Source organism: Amblyraja radiata, chromosome 10 (assembly GCF_010909765.2).
Source record: "Amblyraja radiata isolate CabotCenter1 chromosome 10, sAmbRad1.1.pri, whole genome shotgun sequence".
In the NCBI taxonomy this organism is placed as follows: domain Eukaryota; kingdom Metazoa; phylum Chordata; class Chondrichthyes; order Rajiformes; family Rajidae; genus Amblyraja; species Amblyraja radiata.
In genome coordinates, this window is record NC_045965.1 from 56406647 (window position 1) to 56434040 (window position 27394).

Consider the following 27394-nt stretch of genomic DNA (forward strand, 5'->3'; position numbering starts at 1 on the left):
CTATTCTGTATTTCAATGAGGTCCCCCCTTCATTCTTGTAAACTCAGTATTAGGTCCTCAAGGTATTTTGTTGATGGGTTTTGATGCACTTCTCCCTGCATTGAACAGGTCGATGTTGATCGGATTATTCCCACCCACATCTGGAACAGCGTTCATCAATGGCAAGGACATTCGCACGGACATTAATGCAATTCGACAGGACATGGGCATATGCCCCCAGCACAATATTTTGTTTAATAAGTAAGTTCAAGTGACGTTATAAACCCGGACATACGATAGCAAGGAAAGAGGAATAGAGGATAGAAACAAAGAACTGCAGGTAAGGACTCAAAGTGCTGGAGTAACCCAGCGGGTCAGGCAGCATCTCTGGAGAACATGGAGAGATAACGATTCGGGTTCACAAGTTATAGGAGTAGAATTAAGTCCATCAAGTCTCCGCCATTCAATCATGGCTCATCTCTGCCTCCTAACCCCATTTTCCTGCCTTCTCCCCATAACCCTTGACACCCGTTGTAATCAAGAATGTGTCTATCTCTGCCTTAAAGGGTCAAGACCCTTCCTCATATACTGGTTTACAAATATAGACACAAAGTGCAGGAGTAACTCAGAGGGTCAGGCAGCATCTCTGGAGAGCATGGATAGGTGATGTTTTGGGTCGGGACCCTTCTTCAGACTGATTGAGGTTGGTGGGAAAGGGGAGGGGTAGACAAAGCTGGGAGGGGGAGGGGCAGGACAAAGCCTGGCAAGTGATAGATGGACACAGGTGAGCGGAGGGTTTCTGAATGAGGTTATAACGTTTAGATTATACAACAAGAGTTCAGCTTTTGTCTAGGATTTTCTTCAGGGACATGAGTGGGTGTTTGTACGATTTGCAACACATGCTGGATACACTAAAGAGGATGTTATATCCATTTTGTAGACACCTGCTTCCAATTCGGATTCATTGTGCATTGCCAATGAGTCCTGAATCTTGTTGTTGATCTAACTATAAATACAAGGCGCATAAAACAGAAGCAGTTCATTCTACTCCACAATGGATATTGAGTTACTAAATGGGAGTAGACAATAACTTACATTAACTGAATTCCTTCCCCCCCCCCCCCCCCCCATTCAAGTTGATATCCATGTTTCTATAGCAAAGATTTTATTAGCTGGGAAAAGTTTATAGGTCATTTGTAACAACTGACAAAGAGGTTTAGCTTAATGTCGTTTATTGTCACGTGTACCGAGGTACAGTGAAAAGCTTTTTGTTGCAAGCCATCCAGTCGGCAGAAAGACAATACATGATTACAATCGAGCCATCCACTATGTGCAGATACAGGATAAAGGGAATAGCGTACAGTGCAAGATAAAGTCCAGTAATGTACGATTAAAGATAGTCCGAGGGTCTCCAATGAGGTAGATGGTAGCTCTGGACCGCTCGCTAGGTGTTGATAGGATGGTTCACTTGCCTAATGATAGCTGAAAGGAAGCAAAACTGAATTTGCCGAATTAGAAGGATGAGGGGATATCTTATAGAAACATATAAAATGATAAAAGGACTGGACAAGCTAGATGTTGGAAAAATGTTCCCAATGTTGGGCGAGTCCAGAACCAGGGGCCACAGTCTTAGAATAAAGGGGAGGTCATTTAAGACAGAGGTGAGAAAAAACTTTTTTTACCAGAGAGTTGTGAATTTATGGAATTCCCTACCACAGAGGGCAGTGGAGGCCAAATCACTGGATGGATTTAAGAGAGAGTTAGATAGAGCTCTAGGGGCTAGTGGAATCAAGGGATACAGAGAGAAGGCAGGCACGGGTTATTGATAGGGGACGATCAGCCATGATCACAATGAATGGTGGTGCTGGCTCGACGGGCGGAATGGCCTCCTCCTGCACCTATTTTCTGTGTTTCTATGTTTCTATGTTAACGTACATTGCAAGATAGGGTCCAGTAATGTCCGATTAAAGATAGTCTCCAATGAGGTAGATGGTAGCTCGGGACCACTCGCTAGTTGTTGATAGGTTGGTTCAGTTGCCTAATGACAGCTGAAAGGAAGCAAAACTGAATTTGCCTGTACCTTGGGGCGAGGTTACAAAGATAGGTTCTACTCCACAAAACATCTTACGTTCCACTGCCAAAAAAAAAGGCATGTCAAAGAATGCAGAGGTTTTCTTTAAATCTGGAATGTTTCCAGTGAGATGGTCGATGCATTGACCATTTACCACACAGAATGATTCTGCTTGACACTGGACCCGCAATGCCCATCAAGATAAGCCCATTGTATCAGTCTGCGAATCTGGCCCACCATCAGAGAGAGCTAACGAACTGGTCAATAAATACTGGGGAATGCTTGGTATGTCGGCCTGGGGAAAGTTGATGTCTCTCTCCTGTTAAGGCTGGGCCTGGAATATTGCTGTTGAGCCTGGAGTTTGGGGACCGTGAGCAGAATCCTCTTGAGCATTCACATTTCTCGTCCTTGCAGCCTAACCGTGGCGGAGCACATCCTATTTTACACTCAACTCAAAGGCCAAGCCGTCGACGAGGCAGAGAAGCAGACAGAAGTCATGCTGGACGAAATCGGATTGACGCACAAGAGAGATGAGCTGGCTCAAAATCTATCAGGTAAAACGCCCCTTGCTACATATATGGACTCGGATGGAGCGAGTTGGTGGAAGGTATTGATAGTAGTTGACTTTGCCCCGTTCAACTATTCTGCTCCATCGATCACCTCCTGCCTCACTAGTGGAACAACCAGCATCCACTACATCGGACTCATTAGCTGCCTTACAAACTGAGAGTGCACGTAACTCATCTCCGATCCCAGGTTGGAGAGAGAGAGAGAGAGAGGTGATGAGGACAAGATGATGAAGTGGAAGAAGAAACCTTATTAATGTGGAAGCTGGATACAAAATGCTGGAGTAACTCAGCGGGACAGGCAGCATCTCTGGAGAGAAGGATTAGGTGACGTTTCGGGGCGAGACCCTTCAACAGACTTCAGCGAGACTCTTAATCAAAATTCTCCACAGATGCTGCCTGACCCGCTGAGTTACTCCAGAATTTTGTGTCTATCTTCCATATCAACCAGCATCTGCAGTTCCTTCTTACACGACCTTATTAATGTTCCACGTTCACAGCCAGTTCTTCCCTTGGACCTGCGTTACTTAGCCTTTTTTAGATTTAAGACCCAGAATCACTTTAAATACCTAATAATCTCTGTTATGTTTTCAATGATTGATTGAAAGATACAGCATGGACACTGGCCCCACGGCCCACCCAGTCCACGCTGACCATGGATCACCCATTCAAACACTTTCTACTACAGGGTATGAGTATAGGAGTAGGGAGGTTCTACTGCAGTTGTACAGGGTCTTGGTGAGACCACACCTGGAGTTTTGCGTACAGTTTTAGTCTCCAAATCTGAGGAAGGACATTATTGCCATAGAGGGAGTGCAGAGAAGGTTCACCAGACTGATTCCTGGGATGTCAGGACTGTCTTATGAAGAAAGACTGGATAGACTTGGTTTATACTCTCTAGAATTTAGGAGATTGAGAGGGGATCTTATAGAAACTTATAAAATTCTTAAGGGGTTGGACAGGCTAGATGCAGGAAGATTGCTCCCGATGTTGGGGAAGTCCAGGACAAGGGGTCACAGCTTAAGGATAAGGGGGAAATCCTTTAAAACCGAGATGAGAAGAACTTTTTTCACACAGAGAGTGGTGAATCTCTGGAACTCTCTGCCACAGAGGGTAGTCGAGGCCAGTTCATTTGGCTATATTTAAGAGGGAGTTAGATGTGGCCCTTGTGGCTAAGGGGATCAGAGGATATGGAGAGAAGGCAGGTACGGGATACTGAGTTGGATGATCAGCCATGATCATATTGAATGGCGGTGCAGGCTCGAAGGGCCGAATGGCCTACTCCTGCACCCAATTTCTATGTTTCTATGTTTCTATGTTATCCCTCTTTCTCACCCACTCCCTAAATGATATCAGCGATTTAAGGAGGCCAATGAAGATACAAACTTGCACATCTCCTGAAGGAAACCCACACGGTCACAGGGTGAATGTGCAATCTCCACACAGATAGCACCTGAGGTCAGGATCAAACCCGGGTCTCTGACGTTATGCGGCAGCAGCTCTACCCCAGTCCCAATGTGCCGCCCTATGTAACATGGTTTGTGTGACATGGAGCCAGCAGAGGATGGAGCCAAATTTCTGTGTGTCCAAGTGATTGATGTTTCTGACTTATTGGTCAATCACAACTTGTAACCCACACACAAATGTTTTTGATTATATCTGCTTCTGCTACACCCATCAACAAAATGGGATTAGAAAAGTGAACAAAATGGTGGCCCAGCTCTCGATCTATTGAGACACATTGCCACGATCTCAACCCTTTGATTTTTGATCACTCGTCATTGCACTCTTCATACCGAATGGCCAACCCCTTTACTTTGAGGCTGTGTGCCGCCTGGTTCCAGGCACCACGGACAGCAAAACATCACCCATGTAGCTATCCTTCCAAGTCTTTGAGAATTGAGACTATTTCAAGGTCACCTCTCATTCTCCCAAACTCCAGGAAGCATAAGACCAACATGCTTAATCTCCCTCAGAAGACAAACTTCCCATCTTTGGATTCAGTGCGGTGAGTCTTAGTCTTGTACGTTCACTCTTTCCTAGGTAGGCAGGTCAGGACCAAATCTGGACTACACGTCTTCCCACCCTGCTTCCTGTAAGGACTCTATCCTCTGCTCCCAATTCCTCCGTCTACAACGCATCTGCACACAGGATGAGGTGTACCACACCAAAGCATTGGAGATGTCCTCATTCTTTAGGGAACGGGGGTTCCCCTCTTCTATTATAGATGAGGCTACCAGGGTCTCCTCTATATCCCGCAGCTCCGCTCTGACTCCCCATCCCCCTACTCGTAACAAGGACAGAGTCCCTCTTGTCCTCACCTTCCACCCTATCAGCCGGCGCTTACAAAATATAATCCTCCGACAATTTTGCCACCTCCAACGGGATCCCACCAATGGCCACATCTTCCCATCTCCTCCCCTGTCTGCTTTCCGCAGAGACCGCTCCCTCCGTAACTCCCTGGTCAATTCGTCCCTTCCCACCCAAACCACCTGGGTACTTTCCCTTGCAACCGCAGGAAATGCTACACTTGTCGCTTTACCTCCCCCCTCAACTCCATCCAAGGACCCAAGCAGTCTTTCCAGTCATCCAACCTCATCTATTGCATCCGTTGCTCAAGGTGACCACTTCTCTACATCGGTGAGACCAAGCACAGGCTTGGCAATCGCTTCACCCAACACCTCCGCACAGTTTGCAATAACCAACCTGATCTACCGGTGGCTCAGCACTTCAACTCCCCCTCCCATTCCGAATCCGACCTTTCTGTCCTGGGCCTCCTCCATTGCCAGAGTGAGGCCTAGCGCAAATTGGAGGAACAGCATCTCATATTTCGCTTGGATAGTTTACACCCCAGCGGTATGAACATTGACTTCTGCAATTTCAGATAGTCCTTGCTTACTCCTTCTTTCCCCTCCCCTTCCCAGCTCTCCCACAGCCTACTGTCTCCCCCTCTTCCTTTCTTCTTCCCCCCCCCCCCCCCCCCCCCCCCCCCCCCCCCCTGACATCAGTCTGAAGAAGGGTCTCGACCCGAAATGTCGCCTATTCCTTTCCTCCATAGATGCTGCCTCACCCGCTGAGTTTCTCCAGCATTTTTGTCTACCTTCGATTTTTCCAGCATCTGCAGTTCTTTCTTAAACAAATGTCTGCATAAGTACACGACTGAACCATCTGGCATTTGTTTACCCATCCGATTCACTTGGTAAAAACTCCCTGACCTCAATCTTGAGGTTTAAATTAACCAAACTTCATTTTTGAGGAAGGGAGTTCCAGATGAGTTTAGTTTAGAGATACAGCGTGGAAACTAGCACTATCCTACGCACTCGGGACAATTTACAATTTACAATTTTTACCGAAGCCAAGTAACCTACAAACAGATCTCATCTTTTGGAGGTATTGAATAAACCTGAATAAAGCTGTGGTGTGTTATGCAAGTGTTGACGTTGGGTGAGTCTTATCTGCTTTAGAATCACAGCCGAGTTTCACAGTACACTTTCAGATTGCAGTTAAAACTGAATTATCAACACATCAACCGTTGAACGTCCTGTGCAGTCTTTGCCTTTACAACTCAAAGGATTACTGTTATGAAGACTCGATAGCTTGATGCTTCCTCTTCTCGGCTGGCAGTATCATCAAGGACCCACACCATCCTGCCCACACACTCATCTCCCAGCTACCTTCAGGTAGAAGGTACAGGAGCCTGAAGACTGCAATGACCTGGTTCAGGAATAGCTACTTCCCCACAGCCATCAGGCTATTAAACTCGGCTCGGGCAAAACTCTGAACATTAATAGCCCATTATCTGTTATTTGCACTTTATCAGTTTATTTATTCATGTGTGTATATATTTATATAATGGTATATGGACACACTGATCTGTTTTGTAGTCAATGCCTACTATGTTCTGTTGTGCTGAAGCAAAGCAAGAATTTCATTGTCCTATCAGGGACACATGACAATAAACTCTCTTGAATCTTGAATCTTCTGCAGGTGGAATGAAGAGGAAATTATCAGTAGCCCTGGCGTTCATTGGAGGAGCTAAAGTGATCATTTTGGATGAGCCAACGTCTGGAGTAGATCCATATTCCAGGCGATCTATCTGGGATCTCCTACTGAAGTATCGCTCAGGTATGGTGCCCCTCCTAGAACGTCAGCAGGAAGACAAAGCATAAACCCATGTGATAGAGTTACTGTAAACCTTCCTTCTATATTGTATCCTGAGAATGAAAGAATACTACTTAAGATTGTTTAATTATCAAATGTCATACAATAGTGTGTGAGATGCTGGGAGATGGGAGATCCAGAGATGCTGCCTGTCCCGCTGAGTTACTCCAACATTTTGTGTCTACCTTCGGTTTAAACCAGCATCTGCAGTTCTTGCCTACACATGGATTGGTAAGTTGTCTGGCATGGCTTCCATAAGTGTCACTGGGTCGTGACCAAAGAAGGTTCACGGTGTCGAGGGTTATTGTGGTTGAGGAGGTGAAAGCTCCCCACTGTCACGTTAAATGTCCGGAGATTGGAAACTGATGAATGAAATCTGGAGACGGCCACAGCAGCTGCTGTGCTAACGATTCTAACCACAGATGGACCTGTCTGATCTTGGCTGCTACCTCTGATCTCATCCACAATAGCATTTGTCCCGGCAACAGAGGTGTACTTGTGCTGGATGCATCTCCTTTGTGCTGCCTCTCATCTCCTTTCACACAATGGGACCTTTATGCAGGAGGATGCAGAAGTTGAAAAGCAAATGCTGGAAGAAAGTTGGCCGACAGCTCACGATTTTCCACAGGATGGGAGTTAACATCTCAGATCTGATTTCAGGGTGCCCGCATCAGGTTTGACGATGGATTCCCATCCTGAAACAGGAGTGGGAGGTTGTTTGGGGTTTCACTGAACCAGGCATTCACAGAGGGGGCAACCTCAACCTTCTGAGGGGAAAGGTTCAGAGGTATATGGATTAAATATGGGCAAATGGGATTATCTTAGATGGACATCGAGTCATACAGCGTGGAAACAGGCCCTTCGGCCCAACTTATCCATGCCAGCCAACATGTCCCATCTATACTAGTCCCACCTGCCTGCGTTTGGCCCTTGGTCATCTTGGCATCATGGTCAGCAAGGATGCGCTGGCCTGATTCCATACTGCATGACTCTATGACCCTATAAATGGGAAGTGGCCCATATTTTCCAAGTTCTCACCATGAACCTTTATTGTGTCAGGGGATGGTGTTACACATCAATTGCATTTTGGTGCAGGATGTTGAGTGTAAGGCCTGCTCGCTCACAAGCTTCTTTGAAAACATAAATAGCCTTCAATACAGAATATGCTCGACGTTGTGCTTGCAACACTGTACATATATAATAGTTCTGAAGAAGTGTGTGAAGAAGGGTCCCGACCCGAAACGTCAGCCAGTTCTTCTCTCCAGAGATGCTGCCTGTCCTGTTGAGATACTCCAGCATTTTGTGTCTATCTTTGGTGTAAACCAGCATCTGCAGTTCCCTTCTACGTATATAATGGCAGGTTTTACTAGATATGATTTTGGATGTTTTGAATGTTGGTACCAAAATGATAGCGTGTGCTACACTGTATACAAAGGCAGATACTAATAGATGCATTTGAAATCGACTATGATGTGACAACTATATATCACATTGGACTTCACTATATGTATATCAGTCTCGTAGACTTTGTTAAACTGTGCTGCAGCAGAAAAAACATTTATAAGTGCAGGAGGAGGCCATTCGGCCCTTTGAGCCAGCACCGCCATTCACTGTGATCATGGCTGAACATCCACAATCAGTACCCCGCTCCTGCCTTCTCCCCATATCCCCTGACTCCGCTATCTTATGTTGCATCTTTAACACACCTGAGGCATTCATACAGGACCATTGTTAAACAAAATTTGACCCCGAGCCCCTCGAGTCCTCGTTGTGACAGATATCGACAATCATTGTCAAACGGGTTGGTTTCAAGGAGAGGCATCAAGGGTAAGAGAAGGTAGGGGTGGAGAGGTCTGGTGGAATTCCAGAGCCTCGTGTCTTGGCAGCTGAAGACACAACCGCTGTGGTGCAGACATGAATTTCAGGAATGCTGAATATGACTCCATATTTCACACTGCTGACATGGAATTTTTGCACAAACAGCACTCGCTGTGCAGTTAACACCGTTGAGGGGATTTTCTGTCTGTTAACATGAGTGAATCGCGTGGGACCTGGATTGCTGTCTCTGCTTCTGGCATTGTGATTAGTATAAACCCTTCCCTGTAATTTGGACAGGAATAGGAATTTTAACATATCTTGAACTGAGATTATAGCAAACACTGTACATTTTATTTTTCTTCATGGAACCCATCCCATTAAAGGGCGTCACAGTGGTGTTGCTGCCTTACAGCGCCAGAGCTCTGGATTAAATCCTGACTACGGGTCCTGTCTATATAGTTTGTACATTTACGTGGGTTTTCTCTGGGTGTTCCAGTTTCCTCCCACACTACAAAGATATGCAGGATTGCAGGTTAATTGGCCCTGGTGTGTTGGGTAGAACTAGTGTATGGGAGATTGTTGGTCAGCATGGACTTGGTGGGCCGAAAGGCCTGTTTCCACCGTGCCTCGTTTAAACTAAAACTCACCAGACTATGGAGAGTCAACGAACTACAGATGCTGCAACCTGGAGTGAAAGACAAAGTGCTGGAGTAACTCAACAGGACAGGCAGCATCTCTGGAGGACATGGATAAGTGATAGTTCATACACAAAATGTGACCTATCCATGTTCTCCAGAGATGCTGCCTGACCTGCTGAGTTACTCCAGCACTTTGTAGTTTGCTCACCACGGAACCTTTGCCATGCTAACTCCCGAGAGCATCTTCACAGGCTCTGCTACATGTTGTCTGGGGCCAGCTTTCACTAGATGAGGTTCTGTATTGGGGAAGAATGCAGAGACAATTTCAGATGATGCAGTGATGCGTTACATAGAAACATAGAAAAAAGGTGCTGGATGAGGCCATTCGGCCCTTCTAGCCAGCACCGCCATTCATTGTGATCATGGCTGATCGTCCCTAATCAATAACCCGTGCCTGCCTTCTCCCCATATCCCTTGACTCTACTAGCCCCTAGAGCTCTATCTAACTCTCTCTTAAATCCATCCAGTCATTTGGCCTCCACTGCCCTCTGTGGCAGGGAATTCCACAAATTCACAACTCTCTGGGTGAAAACGTTTTTCTCACCTCAGTCTTAAATGGTCTCCCCTTTATTATAAGTGTGGCCCCTGGTTCTGGACTCGCCCAAAATTGGGAATTTTTTTCCTGCATCTAGCTTGTCCAGTCCTTTTATAATTTTATATGTTTCTATAAGATACCCCCTCATCCTTCTAAACTCCAGTGAATACAAGCCTAGTCTTTTCAATCTTTCCTCATATGACAGTCCCGCCATCCCAGGGATCAATCTCGTGAACCTACGCTGCACTGCCTCAATCACAAGGATTACCTAATTGAAAATTTGTAAAATAGCAGATTTCAAACAAATGACGTTAAGGTTTCATTCCAGCGCAGGCCTGTGAACTTTGCCACCAATTGACTGTAAGTTCTGAGGGTTTTTTTTAATTTTTATTACTTTTGTTATCACCCTGTGGTCAGTAAAGTGGAGGGGAATCTCCAGAAACAAATTTCGGTTTCATTCTGAATTACTAACGGGCGGATCTCAAGCAGATCCACTCACCCTACAACAGGGGCTGTTTACAGGAAATAATGTCACTTTACAGCAAGGGAATGAAGCAGAATTCACAACATAACACCTCGAGTGTCATCCGCTATGAGGGTTGATGTTGAAAGGAGATGAGGAAATCAGGTGATTTCATGCACCAGCTAGTCAAAAGCAAATCGGATGAATTCATACCATAATGTGCAAAAGTCTTGATTAGTTTAGTTTTGCCCGACCAGCTGAGTTACTCCAACTTTTTGTGTTTATCTTCAGTGTAAACCAGCATCTGTACTTCCTTCCCACACATTAGTTCAGTTTAGTTTAGGTTAGGTTAGTTAAGTTTACAGTGCAGAGACAGGCTCTCTGGCCCACCGAGTCCACGCAGACCAGCGATCCCCCATACACAAGTTCCATCGAACACACGAGGGCCAATTTGCAATTTTTACCGAAGCCAATCAACCTACAAACCTGCACGTCTTTGGAATGTGGGAGGATACTGGAGCACCTGGAGAAAACCCACGCGGTCACAGGGAGAACGTACAAACTCCGTAAAGACAGCGCCCATAGTCAGGATCGAACCCGGGTCTCTGGCGCTGTGCCACCGTGCCCTCCTGATTGTGTGTTTGTTTGGTGGAGTGGCTTGACGGAAAGCGGAGTGTGGTGGGTACAGGGGAACAGCGAGGAGGCAGTGGCAGAAGGGGATGTAAAAGAAAGTCACCTTCCCCTGTGACACTTTGCTGGACATTGACTTGAAATCGCTTGCACCAGAGGTAATAGAATTGCAGGGTGTACAAGCATGCAGGTGCCTTCATGTTTAGTTTCTTCATATTTGAAGAAGGGTCTCGATCCAAAATGTCACATAGAAACATAGAAAATAGGTGCAGGAGTAGGCCATTCGGCCCTTCGAGCCTGCACCGCCATTCAATATGATCATGGCTGATCATCCAACTCAGTATCCTGTACCTGCCTTCTCTCCATACCCCCTGATCCATTTAGCCACAAGGGCCACATCTAACTCCCTCTTAAATATAGCCAATGAACTGGCCTCAACTACCTTCTGTGGCAGAGAGTTCCAGAGATTCACCACTCTCTGTGCGAAAAATGTTTTTCTCATCTCGGTCCTAAAAGATTTCCCCTTTATCCTTAAACTGTGACCCCTTGTCCTGGACTTCCCCAACATTGGGAACAATCTTCCTGCATCTAGCCTGTCCAACCCCTTAAGAATTTTGTAAGTTTCTATAAGATCCCCCCCTCAATCTTCTAAATTCTAGCGAGTACAAGCCGAGTCTATCCAGTCTTTCTTCATATGAAAGTCCTGACATCCAGATATCAGTCTGGTGAACCTTCTCTGTACTCCTGTCACCCATTCCTTCTCTCCAGAGATGCTGCCTGTCCTGCAGAGTTACTCCAGCATTTTGTGTCTTATCTTCGGTTTAAACCAGCGTCTGCAGCTCCTTCCTACGCAGGTTTCTTCATGTAATCCCTTATAATGGTAGTTTAACAGAGGCGTGGGCATTTCAATTAATTCAATTGCTGTCTCCTGTGAATATAGTGCAAATTCCACGCAGAAGTGACAGGCATCCATGTGGTAATATTCTTGTGAAATATATTCTCTTCCTGAGAAGGGATTCCTCTGTTATTATGTCACATTTTCGGAAGGCCTCGCCCCTGCAGCTCGCTGTAAATTACTTCTGCGTCCTTGCGGTTGTTTGGGCTGAAACACACTGAGTCTGGCAGGCACAACCTCTCAGCTGGAAAATACATTATTCAGCTGTGGTTCGTAGCTTCATGCATGTAGACATTTGGAGCAATATTACTGCCAAAGAACGACAAACTGTGTTGATACTTCATCTCCTGTTGTTCTGGCAGTACCCTACAGTTTCACTACATCATTGCGCCTCTACAAATAAATTAAACCTCTACCAATAAATAAAAAAGAATAATTCAATATTCTTATCTGGAACTTGATAGATAAGGAATTTATGACCAGTTTGAAACAATCCCAGTATCTATAGGAAACGAAGAAGGGTTTCGACCCAAAACGTCACCTATTCCTTCGCTCCATAGACGCTGCCTCACCCGCTGAGTTTCTCCAGTATTTTTGTCTACCTCTGATTTTCCAGCATCTGCAGTTCCTTCTTGAACATCTATAGTAAATGGTTCCTCCAATCTTCCTGTTGCTCAGTGCTCTCATCTTTGAGTATGAGGATTGTGAGCAGGCAAATGTTGCATTCTACTGCGGCACTGTTGAAAATGCTCTCTTATATCCAATTCGTATCTGCTATCTCATATCCAATTCGTATCTGCTGCATCATGAAACAGAAGTGAATATGTAATGTTTCCGTAAATGACATTACCTTCATTATATGTAGCAAGGAACTGCAGATGCCGGTTTACAGCAAAGATAGACACAAAGTGCTGGAGTAACTCAGCAGGTCAGGCAGCATCACTGGAGAAAAGGAATAGGTGTCGGGACCCTTCTTCAGACCCGAACAATCTCAACCTGAAACGTCACCTATTCCTCTTGTCCAGAGATGCTGCCTGACCCGCTGTGTCCCATGACTTCATTGTGTTCTCTCTGAGGTAACAAGCAGAGGTAATAACTGGATTAACACTGACCCTGTACAGAGCAAAGAAATTTAAACAACCCAATGTTGGTAATAGTCAAAAGCAAGCACGTGCCAGGTTTAATTGATTGAATGATACAGAATGGAAACAGGCCGTTCGGCCCATCGAATCCACGTCGACTATCGGTCAATGTTATACCACTTTCTCATCAACCTCCTACGCACCAGGGGAAAATCACAGTGGCCAATTAACCTACAAACCGTTTGGGATGTGGTGGGAAACCAGAGCACCCAGTCACCTGTTCTCACCATTTATCACCCGTTCCCGCTATCTCTACATCATCCCACTTCATATGCAATCCCTACACACTAGGGATCATCTACCGAGGAAAATGAGCCTGCACATCTTTGGGGTGTGGGAAGAAACTGGAGCACCGGGTGGAAACCAGTGCTGTCACAGGGAGAACATGCAAACTCCAAACAGACAGCACCCGAGGTCAGGATCAAACCTGGGTGTCTGGCACTGTGAGACAGCAGCTGTGGCACTCTAAAGTTAAACATTTGGAGAATGTGGCCCGGTCCTTCTAGCTCTTGCATGCCGAGCAAGTGCTCTCGCATTTGAACCCCTTTCTCGTGTAACCTGCACCTTTATGCGCAAGTATAATGTCTTAATGAAAGTAAGCACGCAGGTACAGCAGGCAGTGAAGAAAGCATGTCACAAGAGGAGTTAAGTAAAGGAGCAAAGAGGTCTTTCTGCAGTTGTACAGAGCCCTAGTGAGACCACACCTGGAGTATTGTGTGCCGTTTTGGTCCCTTAATTTGAGGAAGGACATTCTTGCTATTGAGGGAGTGCAGCGTCGGTTCACGAGGTTAATTCCCGGGATAGCGGGACTGTCATATGCTGAGAGAATGGAGCAGCTGGGCTGGGTCTGCTACATAATTTTACCAGGTTGTACGCAAAGCAAAGCACTTCACTGCACCTCGGTACATGTGTCCACTAAAGTATCATTGAATAGTTAGCTTGTTAAGTCAACTCAAGAGAGTTTATTGTCATGTGTCCCAGATAGGATAATGACATATATTTCTTCATATATTTAATTATGTTTTGACCAACCTGAAACCATGCTCAGGAATACCCTGAATTACCAAGTTGCTGGCATTCACTTTGGTTTGTGAAAACATCAAGTGAATGTATGATTCATTCCATCAAACAAATAATGTAAAGAAAGTAACATGATCAAAATAAGTCAGGCATCGTTGATCTGTGGCTAGTGTGAAGTCTCCCTCTAGTGGAGTGTGCCTCTAACAACCCAAGAGGGAACCTAGGTCTGAGGAAGGGTCTCGACACGAAACATCAACCAGACATGCTGCCTGTGTCGCTGAGCTTCTCTGGCATTTTGTGTCTATCTTTGGTTTAAACCAACATCTGCAGTTCCTTCCTACACAAAGATAAAACAATTTGGGACACAAGGAACTGCAGATCTTGGAATCATGAGGAAAGCAGGCCAGGCAGCATCTGTGGAGGGAATGGGACACTTCTTTAGTTTAATCGTAGTGAGGGGGGGGGGGGGGGGGCAGAAAGCTGAAAAAGCGAGGTGGGGCCGGGACAAGGCCTGGCAAGCCTGTCTGAAGAAGGGTCTCGAGCCGAAACGTCACCAATTCCTTCTCTGCAGAGATGCTGCCTGTCCCACTGAGTTACTCCAGTATTCTGTGCCTATCCAGGCAAGTGATAGGTGGATACAGGTGAGAGGGGTGGATGGAGTGGGTGACAAAGGAGCCAAAGGGGTGAAAGGAGAGAAGAGGAGAGAATTCTAAAGCCAGAGGGAGGGATATAGGTGGAAGGAGGGAGGAAAGAGGGGCAGATAGTGGAAAAAATGTCAGCACACTAGGTTTGTGGGGGAGGTGTGTGTACGGGAAAGGCGAAACGGGCTTGGGGGAATGTTACTTAAAATTGGAAAATTCTGGCCACTCCCTCCTCTCCCTTCCCCCATCGGGAAAAAGGTATAGAAGTGTGAAAACGCACACCTCCAGATTCGGGGACAGTTTCTTCCCTTTTGTTATCAGGCAACTTAATCATCCTACCACAACCAGAGAGCAGAACTGAGCTATTACGATTGGTGACCTTCGGACTATCTTTGGTCAGACTTTGCTGGCTTTACCTTGCACTAAATCTTATTGCCTTAGGCTGTAAATGGCTCAATCATAATCATGTCCTGTCTTCCCGCTGACTGGTTAGCATGCAACAAAAAGCTTTTCACTGTACCTGAATGGTGGCCGATTAGGAAAAGGGGAGATGCAACGAGACCTGGGTGTCATGGTACACCAGTCATTGAAAGTAGGCATGCAGGTGCAGCAGGCAGTGAAGAAAGCGAATGGTATGTTAGCATTCATAGCAAAAGGATTTGAGTATAGGAGCAGGGAGGTTCTACTGCAGTTGTACAGGGTCTTGGTGAGACCACACCTGGAGTATTGCGTACAGTTTTGGTCTCCTAATCTGAGGAAGGACATTCTTGCCATAGAGGGAGTACAGAGAAGGTTCACCAGACTGATTCCTGGGATGTCAGGACTTTCATATGAAGAAAGACTGGATAGACTCGGCTTTTACTCGCTAGAATTTAGAAGATTGAGAGGGGATCTTATAGAAACTTACAACATTCTTAGGGGGTTGGACAGGCTAGATGCAGGAAGATTGTTCCCGATGTTGGGGAAGTCCAGGACAAGGGGTCACAGTTTAAGGATAAGGGGGAAATCTTTTAGGACCGAGATGAGAAAAGCATTTTTCGCACAGAGAGTGGTGAATCTGTGGAATTCTCAGCCACAGAATGTAGTTGAGGCCAGTTCATTGGTTATATTTAAGAGGGAGTTAGATGTGGCCCTTGTGGCTAAAGGGATCAGGGGGTATGGAGAGAAGGCAGGTACGGGATACTGAGTTGGATGATCAGCCATGATCATATTGAATGGCGGTGCAGGCTCGAAGGGCCGAACGGCCTACTCCACTTATTTTCTATGTTTCTATGTTTCTATGTTAAATATCTCTATGTCCTTCCACTCAGGAAGAACAATCATCCTCTCCACACATCACATGGATGAAGCCGATCTTCTCGGTGATCGGATCGCCATCATTTCCCGGGGAAAGCTACTGTGCTGCGGCTCCTCTCTATTCCTGAAGAACAGCTTTGGCTCCGGTTTCTACTTCACCCTGGTCCGCAGGATGAAGAAAGTAAAGAGAATGAAGCGGGAATCAGCGGTAAGTCAGTGAGTGCGTCCCTGTGTACGAGCCCCAGGGAAGATCACGCACTGCTCGAAAGGTCCTTCGTTTCCTAAATCAGATCAGAAACAGGTCCTTCAGCCCCAACCCATCCATGCTGACCAAGATGCCCTTCTCTGCTACTCCCATTTGGCACAAATCCCTCCACACCAAACAAAGAGATGGAGTAGGTGACGTTTCCGATCGAGAAGGGTCTCCACCAGAAAAGTCACGCATTCCTTTTCTCAAGACAGAGGATGCTGTCTGACCCGCTGAGTTACTCCAGCTTTTTGTGTCTATCTTCGGTTTAAACCAGCATCTGCAGTTCCTTCTTGCAGAAAGTGATGGAGTAACTCCGAGGGTCAGTCAGCATCTCTGGAGAATGTGGATAGGTGCTGTTTTGGGTGCGGTTCCATCTACAGACTGATTGTGGAGTGGAGGGGTGGGAGAAAGAAAGCTGAAAGAGAGGAGGGGCAGGATGGGCCTGTTTCCCTCTAAACCTTTCCTATCCATGTACCTGGTCAAGTCGGTATTCCACTGTGTGTGTCCAGGACAGATCGCATTAACGCAGCTCAAAAGGTTCATAAGATAGGAGCAGAATTAGGCCATGAGGCCCATCGTCTACTCCACCATTCGATCATGGCTGATCGATCTCACCCCCCCCTAACCCCATTCTCCTGACTTCTCACCATAATCTCTGACACCCATACTAAACAAGAATCTATCTATCTCTGTCTTAAATATATCCATTGACTTGGCCTCCACATCCTTCTGTGGCAAAGAATTCCACAGAATCATCACCCTCTGACTAAAGAAATTCCTCTTCATCGCTTTCCCGGAATCACTTCCTTTAATTCTGAGGCTATGACCTCTAGTCCTAGACTCTCCCACTAGTGGAAACATCCTCTCCACATCCACTCTATCCAAGCCTTTCATTATTGTGTACGTTTCAATGAGGTCCCCCCTCATTCTTCTAAACTCCAGTGAGTACAGGCCCAGTGCCGTCAAACGCTCACCACATGTTAACCTACTCATTCCTGGGACCATTCTTGTAAACCTCCTCTGCACCTTCTCCAGAGCCAGCACATCCTTCCTCAGATATGGTGCCCAAAGTTGCTCACATTATTCCAAATGCAGCCTGACCAGCGCCTTATAGAGCCTCAGCATTGCATTCCTGCTTTTGTATACAAGCCCTCACAAAATAAATGCTAGCATTGCATTTGCTGTCTTTACTCCAGATTCGACATGCAGGTTCTTTAGTTTCTAAGTCAGATCAGACCCCATGTGTGAGCAAAGAGTTGAGGATTTACTTTCACCCATAGGTCAATGGGAAGGTATTTTCCTGACCCGTTCTGGTAAAGCAGCCTCTCATGAAGCAGGAAATTACACAAGGCTGTGTAGGGGAAACGTTGCCACAGAAGCAATATAACCTTGACACTAAGTGCTGGAGTAGCTCAGTGGGTCAGTTAACAGCTCTGGAGGATGTGGAGTCTGAAGGACAATCAGAGTCTGAAGAAGGGTCTCGACCCGAAAAGGCACCTGTTCCTTTTCTCCAGAGATGCTGCCTGACCCGCTGAGTTACTCCAGCTTTTTGTGTCTATTTTCTCTGGAGAATGTGGTTAGGCAATGTTTTGGGTCAGGATTCTTCTACAGACTGATTGTGGAAGGGGTGGGGAGGGGGAAGAAAGCTGGAAGAGAGGTCGGGCAGGAGGGGGCTGTTATCCTCTGAAACATTCCTATCCATGTACCTGAGTAAGTGTCTTCTAAATGCTGTTACAGGCAACTGCCTCAACCACTTCCTCTGGCAGCTCGTTCAATACCACCTGCCTTTGAGTAAAAAAGTTGCCCCTCAAGTTTCCATTAAATCATTCCCTTCTCACCTTAAACCTCTGTCTTCTGGTTTCTGATTTGTCTGCACTGGGTAAAAGACTGCATTCACCCTATCTATTCCTGTCATGATTTCATACGCATCTATAAGATCACCCCTCATCCTCCTGCGCTCCAAGGAATAAAGTCCTAGCCTGCTCAACCTCTCCCTACAGCCCAGGCCCTTGAGTTCTGGCAACATCCTTGTAAATCCTTTCTGTACCCTTTCAGCTTGCAATGTCTCTGATGCTTTGTGCATGTTAGCTGCTGTGCAGATTGAGTGATCTTTGCTGTTCTTTCACCCATCGACTACCTCAGCCGACCTGCACCTGTGCACCAGGCTGTAGCTGTGCCTGCTCCAACTGTTTCCCACTTGATGAGACCCTTCCTGATGAAGAACTGGATGGTAAGGTTCACATGCCCTCTCTCCCCCTCTATCCTTGCTAGTATTAGACCATCCAACCATTGCATGTGAGTGGGATCATTTCTCTCTGCGGCGTGGCATCTATTCCAGACCTATTCTCCACAGGTTAGGGTGGCACAGTGTGGTGCAGCGGTAGAGTTGCTGTCTTACAGCGCTTACAGCGCCAGAGACCCGGGTTCAATCCCGGCTACGGGTGCTCGCCTTTTCGGAGTGTGTACGTTCTCCCCGTGACCCTGCGTGGGTTTTCACCGTGACCTTCGGTTTCTTCACACACTCCCAATACTTACAGGTTTGTGGGTTAATTAGCCCGGTACAAAAGCAAATTGTCCCCTCGTGTGTGTAGGATCGTATAATGACCCTGTCCCACTTAGGAAACCTGAACGGAAACCTCTGGAGACTTTGCGCCCCACCCAAGGTTTCCGTGCGGTTCCCGGAGGTTCCCAGAGGTTTTTGTCAGTCTCCCTACCTGCTTCCACTACCTACAACCTCCGGCAACCACCTACAACCTCCGGGAACCGCACGGAAACCTTGGGTGGGGCGCAAAGTCTCCAGAGGTTTCCGTTCAGGTTTCCTAAGTGGGACAGGGGCATACGTGTGCGGGGATCGCTGGTCGGTGCGGACTCAGTGGGCCAAAGGGCCTGTTTCCTTGCTGTATCTCTAAACTAAACTAAACTAAACAGGAGGTGAGAACGGTGAATCTGATGTACTGGGAGGTTAGTGAATGATAGGAACAACAGTGGATCTCATTGGGAGGTGCACAGTGGTACAGCTGGTCGAGCTGCTGCCTCACAGCACCAGAGACCCATGTTCGATCCTGACCTCGGGTGCTATGCATGTGGAGTTTGCACGTTCTCCCTGTAACCACATTGGGTTCCTCCCACATCCCAAAGACATGCAGGTTTTAGGTTAATTAATTGGCCTCCGTAAAATTGCCACTAGTGTGTGGGAGTCGATGAGAAAGTGGGATAGTATAGACTCAATATGAAAGGCTGATCAATAGTCAGCGTGGACTCAATGGGCCGAAGGGCCTGCTTCCATGCTGTATCTCAAAACCCTAAATGGAAAACTCCAGACTGCTGGTTAAATATGAAAAGGTTTAATGTAGATTCTCAAATATTTGTATTCCTTACATCTGTTTATAAGGTCTCTGGTCAGGAAATGATATCACAAAGCATGCATGCAATAATCTAGTGACTAGTTTTAATCCCACCCTGTCACATAGCTAGCTATTTGCCTCCATTTCTAGACTTTTCATTTCATGTTGTTGTGTTGACTGAAAATAACTTTTTTTTTAACAGTTAGAAACCTAAATCTGCCAGATTTATTTTTTTGATTTAGACTTATAACCATATAACCATATAACAATTACAGCACGGAAACAGGCCATCTCGGCCCTTCGAGTCCATGCCGAACACCTATTCTCCCCTGGTCCCATCTACCTGCACTCAGACCATAACCCTCTATTCCTTTCCCGTCCATATACCTATCCAATTTATTTTTAAATGATAAAATCAAACCTGCCTCCACCCCTTCCACTGGAAGCTCATTCCACACAGCTACCACTCTCTGAGTAAAGAAGTTCCCCCTCATGTTACCCCTAAACTTCTGTCCCTTAATTCTCAAATCATGTCCTCTTGTTTGAATCTTCCCTACTCTCAATGGAAAAAGCTTATCCACGTCAACTCTGTCTATCACCTCTCATCATTTTAAAGACCTCTATCAAGTCCCCCCTTAACCTTCTGCGCTCCAAAGAATTGCAGCATGGAAACAGGTCCCACGGCCCAATGAGCAAATGTCATCCATCGATCACTCGTTCACATTAGTTCTGTGTCACAAGGAGAACGTGCAAAGTCCACACACAAACATAGACGCATAGCACCCAAGGTCAGGATCGAACTAGGGTCTCCGACATGGTAAGGCAGCAGCTTTATCAGCTGTGCCACTGTGCCACCCTTAACCCACAGATACTATGATTGTGTCGTTGACCATAATACGCTATTTTAAATGAAATAGTGTATTGAAAAGGATAGAAAAGGATATCTTAATAACCATCAAAATTATCCCCCATTATTTATCCCACTGGACATGTATGCAATTTCAATCATCGATTATTCCTTTATAATGAAAATGATCCCAAAATAGATATGCATGAAATTAACAGACAAAAGTACAATCCCTTTCAAATATGGCAACCTAACGTGTACTATTTTAACTGACATCGACATATTTAAAAGCTAAAGGTTAATGGTTATGTAAAAATAGTGTGCTTGATCAAACCTCAGCATGTGAATGCCAACATTGCAGTCATTTCATGGAGTCATTGAATGCTCCAGTATGGAAATAGGCCATTCTGCTCACCAGCTAGGCTTATATTTCTTAGAAGTCACATCCTCATGCTTCATCATTTAACAAGGTCGCACAACTTACTCGACTTCTTTGGACACAAAGTGCCGGAGTAACCCAGCAGGTCAGGCAGCAGCATCTCTGGAGAACACGGACGGATAGGTGACGTTTCAGGTGATGACCCTTCTTCAGACTGAAGATCAGTGTGAAGAAGCGTCTCGACCCAAAAGTCACCCGGTCTGACGAAGGGTCTGGATCCAAAATCTCACCCAGTCTGAAAAAGCATCTCGATCCAATACCTATCAATGTTCTCCAGAGATGTTGCCTGACTTGCTGAGTTACTCCAGCACTTAGTATCCTTTTTTTTGTATTAACCAGCATCTGCAGTTCCTTGGTTCTACCACTCAACTTCTTTTCCTGCCCAATCCCTTTAACTCCTAATTTTCCCAGTGTCCAAAAACATATCAATCTGATCCTTGAATGTTCTCAACCACTGAACAATCTCAGATGACTGAGTTGATAATTCCAGAGATGTATCACCCTAAAACATCAGTGCCTAGTTGTAGATTCGCCCGCCTGAAGAAACAAGCTTTCAGCACCTCGAATCTCAATGAAATCGCCTGTCACGTTTCCCAACTCAGTTGAGTTTAACCAAAGGCCTTTAAATCTAAAACATTGATGGGATGGATTGGGGTAATAAGAACACAGTTGACTGTGTTTTGTAAACGTGCAGCAAACGGTGGCATGGTGTCGCAGCGGTAGAGCTGCTGCCTTACAGCGCCAGAAACCAGGGTTCAATCCTAACTACGGGTGCTGTCTGTACGGAGTTTGTATGTTCTCCCCGTGACCTGCGTGGGTTTACTCCGAGCTCTTCGGTTTCCTCCCACACTCCCAAGACGTACAGGTTTGTGGGTTAATTGGCTTGTTGTAAATGTAAAATTGTCCCTAGTGTGTGTTGGGTAGCGTTAATGCGCGGGGATCGGTGGGCCGAAGGGCCTGTTTCCGCGCTGTATCTCTAAACTAAACTAAATTAAAATGACAGCCTGCTTTGTCTCCCTGGACATCTTGTTGAAATCTCTCCACAGGCGACGTGGACTCGTTAACAAAACTCATCCAGCATCACGTCCCCGAGGCCCAGCTGATCGAGAATGTCGGCCAGGAGCTGTACTACCTACTGCCCAGTAAAGACATCAAGCACCTGGCCTATGCCAGCCTCTTCCGAGAAGTTGAAGAGACGCTGCAAGACCTGGGTCTCAGCAGCTTTGGTGTGTCCGACACCTCGCTGGAGGAGGTGAGGCTGAGTGGTACCTATTCCAGGAGGCTACTCTGACCAGCAACGCATTGGCAGCCGACTTCAGTTTTCACCAGAGCTGCGTCCGTAGAAAAATGTAGTTAACCGCTAGTTGGAGACAAAACACAAAGGCTCTGATCCTCTCAACTAACAGGTCATCGATTGAAAATCTAGACCTAGGTGTTGTCTTTTGAAAAAGGGGTTGCCCATTTTAGACAGATAGGAGGTAAAGCTTTGAGGGTCAAGGGTCTACAGGAACAGTTCTGCCAGGGCAGTTCTGTGCATGGATTTTGGAGAGAAGCTAAACCCGGGCTGTGCGGGACTGGGGGACAATGAGGTTGTAGGCAGGCTGTGGAGGGCTCTGCCAGGGCAGACGTTCGTATCCCTTCATTATCACCTCATCCACAGCCAACAGTAGACTATTTGAATCTGAATCTGAATCTGAATCTATGTGGGCTCCACCTTTCCTGTGTCATCGTTGCAGGCCCTGCTTTATTCTCATGAGGTCATAAGGTCACAAGAAATAGGAGTAGAATTAGGCCATTCGGCCCATCAAGTCTGCTCCGCCATTCTATCATGGCTGATCTATCCCCCTAACCTCCCTCTCCCCATAACCTCTGGCACCTGTACTAATCAAGAACTGTACCTCTCGTTTCCCTCTCCCCTGACTCTCATTCTGAACAAGGGTCTCCACCTGAACCGTTACCTATTTCTTTTCTCCAGAGATGCTGCCTGACCCGTTGAGTTGCTCCAGCATTTCGTGTCTGAACTAAACTAGTGTTGAATGGGTGGGGACTCCAGTGGGCCAAAAGGCCTGTTTCTGTGGTGCATGAATTTAAATTCTCCAGCCACCACGCCAGGCTGCAAACTCACATCAGTGATTCATTAGTCCAGACCCCCTGGATGTTAGTGACCAAACCCTCAGCTGCATTTCCTAACCTACACACCGCAACTGGTCACAGCATCGTTGACAAGGAGTGCGTGTTACACATACTTTCTCGTTTTGAAATCTTCACGCCTCTGCAAAAAAAGTTCCTACCAACCTCAAACACTTTCTGAAAGAATTTTCACTGCTCGTTTGTGGGTGTCAGGTTTTCCAACCAACAGCTGTGGGTGTGAGTGAATCATTTTTGTGCTGGACACAAGTTTCAGTGGGGAAGCCCCCACCCCTTCATTCTACCATGGCCACGTGATACATTTTTAAATGTAGTTTTGTTTAGTTTATTGCCACGTGTGCCGAGGTACAGTGAAAAGCCTTTTTGTTGCGGGCTATCCTGTGTGCAGAAAGACTATACGTGATTATAATCAAGCCGTCCACAGTGTACAGATACAAGATAAAGGGAATAACATTTGGTGCAAGATAAAGTCCAATAAAGTCTGATTAAGTTCGTACGTTCTAGGAGCAGAATGAGGCCATTCGGCCCATCAAGTCTATTCTGCCATTCAATCATGCCTGATCTATCTTTCCCTCTCAACCTCATTCTCCTGCCTTCAACCCATAACTCCTGACACCCTTACCAACCAAGAATCTGTCAATCTCTGTCTTAAAAATATCTATTGACTTGGCCTCCACAGCCGTCTGTGGCAATGAATTCCACAGATTCACAACCTTTCTGACTAAAGAAATTCCTCCTCATCTGCTTGCTAAAGGTACGTCCTTTCATTCTGAGGCTATGACCTCTGGTCCTACACTCTCCCACCAGTGGAAACATCCTCTGCACAATCACTACCCAGATTAAAGATAATCTGATTAAAAATAGCCAGAGGGCTGCCATTTATGGCTCTAACCTGATTTTGTCTTGGAAGTGTGTGGCTGAGTCCGGGAGATGAGAAACAATTCACGGCTGAGGCGGAGTCTTTCTTTGAAGCATATCAGGGACTTCTTGCAATAATCCTACACAGTCACGGTTGCCATTCTTGATGGACACTTTTTAATTCTTGCTATCAAGGGAGTGCAGCGTAGGTTCATCAGTTTAATTCCTGGGATGGCGAGACCGACATCATGTGAAAGAATGGATCGACTGGGCTTATATTCACTGGAATTTAGGAGAGCGGATCTTGTAGAAACATATAAAATTCTTAAGGCATTGGGTAGGCTAGATGCAGGAAAAATGTTTCTGATGTTGGGGGAGTCCAGAACCAGGGGTCACAGTTTAAGAATAAGGGGTAGGCCATTTAGGACTGAGATTAGGAAACACTTTTTCACCCAGAGAGTTGTGAATCTGTGGAATTCTCTGCCACAGAAGACAGTGGAGGCCAATTCAATGGATGTTTTCAAGAGAGAGTTAGATTTAGCTCTTGGGGCTAATGGAATCAAGGGATGGGGAGAAGGTAGGAGCAGGGTACTGATTTTGGATGATCAGTCGTGATGATATTGAATGGCGGTGCTGGCTCAAAGGGCCGATTGGCCTACTCCTGTACCTATTTTCTATGTGTCTATGTAATTCTAGATTAGTGGAATTTAAGTACCACAGCACCTGCACTTAATCTGCTGCAGTAATTCAATGTGATTATTTTCTAACCTGCAGATATTCCTGAAGGCTACTGAAGATGCTGCTCTCAAATCAGGTAAATAAAACATCTCTGAAAGATCCACATGGAACATGACGGTTATAGAATTGTGTTCTTGGTGAGGTTTATGGGGCAGAAATATCACCTGCTCTTGAATATCTGTTTTGCAAGATAGGCATGAGATGCTGCCTGTCCCGCTGAGTTACCCCAGCTTTTTGTGTCTATCTTCGGTTTAAACCAACATCTGCAGTTCCTTCCTACACATTTGATCAATTTTGCAACGTTGGTATATTCTTCCAATTCAGGCATATTATAGACCCTTTTGTATGTGAACCAAAGTCTAAGTGAGTAACACTAAGAAAGATGGAAACTGACAGCAGAAGGACCTATTTGAAAACGTGCTCATTTTTAATTCAATGCTGAACAATCCTTTTAATGCAGACTTCATTAATTTAAACTGGATGTGCAGGAAGGAACTGCAGATGCTGGTTTAAACCGAAGATAATTAGACACAAAATGCTGCAGTAACTCAGCGGGACAGGCAGCATCTCTGGAGAGAAGGAATGGGTGACGTTTCAGATCAAGACTGACCGACAGTATGAAGAAGGGTCCCAACCCGAAACGTCACCCATTCCTTCTCTCCAGAGATGCTGCCTGACCCGCTGAGTTACTCCAGCATTTTAAGTCTATCTTTAATTTCAACTGGAACCTGACTCAGGTGCTAATGAATTGATCTAAAGAGACTTTTAGAATGTCAATTGCTTTTAAAAGTCACTTTGGACAATAGACAATAGACAATAGGTGCAGGAGTAGGCCATTCGGCCCTTCGAGCCAGCACCACCATTCAATGTGATCATGGCTGATCATCCCCAATCAATACCCCGTTCCTGCCTTCTCCCCATATCCCCTGACTCCACTATCTTTAAGAGCCCTATCTAGCTCTATCTTGAAAGTATCCAGAGAACCGGCCTCCACCGCCCTCTGAGGCAGAAAATTCCACAGACTCTGTGTGAAAAAGTGTTTCCTCGTCTCCGTTCTAAATGGCTTACCCCTTATTCTTAAACTGTGGCCCCTGGTTCTGGACTCCCCCAACATCGGGACTCTTTTTCTCCCTATCAATCTATTTTTTTTTCTCTTCCCTGCCATTTCTATGTGTGTAACTTTAATTCACCTTTCAACATGCTCTCTTTTTCCTCCCTTATTCTTCTGTCATGGGTTGGTTTCATTTAGTCTAGAGATACAGCATGGTAAGAGGCCCTTTAGCACACCAAGCCCAGGCCAACCATCAATCACCCATTCCCTCTAATTCTATGTTATCCATCTTTCTCATCCACCCCCTATACACGAGAGGCAATTTACAGACCCGCACATCTTTGGGATGAAACTGGAGCACCCGGAATCCAGATGGTCACAGGGAGAACGTGCAAACTCCACAAAGACAGCCCCCGAGGTTAGGATTGAATCGGGTCTCTGGGGCTGTGAGGCAGCAACTCTACCGCTGGGCTACTGTTGTTCCTATCGTTCACAAATCTCCCAGTACATCAGACACACTGTTATCACCTCATATTTCACGTTGTAACGGGTAAACTCGATAGTGAGACCATCCGGGTGATACCCAACTCTGAGGAGGAGGAGTGCCCTGGCCACAGCTTGGTTGAAGTCACTACATTTTTATTTTTGTGTTTTTATATCCTTTGTTCATCTGCAAGGCTGTCGCATCTCAAGAACGCCAGAAGCAGCCGTTGGAGTGGAACAAAAGGCAACGGTTGTGGATGTTGAGGCCCAGGATGGTGAGCATGAGGGAACATTCTCCAGATCCGTATTAGTTTAGCTTAGAGATACAGCGTGGAAACAGGCCCCTCAGCCCACCGAGTCCACCGAGTCCACGCCAACCAACGGTCACCCATCTTCCCAGTTTTGCATCCAATTTACAGAAGCCAATTAAACTACAAACCTGCGCACCTTTGGAGTGTGGGAAGAAACTGGAGCACCCGGGGAAAACACACGCGGTCACAGGGAGAACGTACAAACTTTGTACAGACAGCGCCCGCAGTCAGGATCGAACCCAGGACACCGGCTCTGTTAGGCCGCAAGTCCAGCACTGTGCCACCGTGCCGCCAGAAATATATTTAAGAGGCTATATTTGGCTATATTTAAGAGGGAGTTAGATGTGGCCCTTATGGCTAGAGGGACCAGGGGTATGGAGAGAAGGCAGGGATGGGATACTGAGTTGGATGATCAGCCATGATCATATCGAATGGCGGTGCAGGCTCGAAGGGCCGAATGGCCTACTCCTGCACCTATTTTCTATGTTTTCTATGTTTCTAAATATTCGGCCAAGTTAGTAGGTTAATTGGCTTCGGTAAGTTGTAAATAGTCCCTCGTGTGTATAGGATAGTGCTTGTGTGTGTGGATTGCTGGTCGGCATGGGCCAAAATTCTGGTGAGCCAAAATGTCTGTTTCCGCACTTCTTCTCAAAACTAAACTAAACCAAGTTACTCACACTACTCATCTTGGCCTTTGAAGAATTCTCGGCACTTTCGGGTTACATAGAAAAACCTCAACCTCTGGGTTGAGAGATCAAAACTCACTATATTTTTGCAGTTCCGCTATCTCTAGACAGGCTGCAGAAATCCCTTCACAATGAACCATATTATTTGTGTGATTTGCTCCTTTCTTCTTCACCTTCTAACAAAAAAAGTTAATCAAACCTGCTCTACTCACAGAGTATAAATAGTAATCATTAGAGGTTAAATACGCTAATTGCTTCAAATTCCTATTTTTTTGGCTCCAGCTTTTAAAAAAACCCTCAACATCTACTTTAAAGGTTGTAAGA

At 46.0% G+C, this 27394-nt stretch overlaps 1 protein-coding gene across 1 annotated transcript in view; it reads left to right on the top strand.

Moving 5' to 3' along the window:
* Positions 1-27394, top strand: part of abca4 (ATP binding cassette subfamily A member 4) — a 148834-nt gene that overhangs the window by 73129 nt on the left and 48311 nt on the right. The window contains exons 20-27 of the mRNA XM_033027825.1: positions 109-240; positions 2465-2604; positions 6604-6741; positions 15930-16123; positions 18308-18395; positions 21842-22047; positions 24576-24615; positions 26268-26348. Of these exons, the coding sequence (XP_032883716.1) occupies positions 109-240; positions 2465-2604; positions 6604-6741; positions 15930-16123; positions 18308-18395; positions 21842-22047; positions 24576-24615; positions 26268-26348 (1019 nt within the window). The remainder of the gene's footprint in view (positions 1-108; positions 241-2464; positions 2605-6603; positions 6742-15929; positions 16124-18307; positions 18396-21841; positions 22048-24575; positions 24616-26267; positions 26349-27394) is intronic.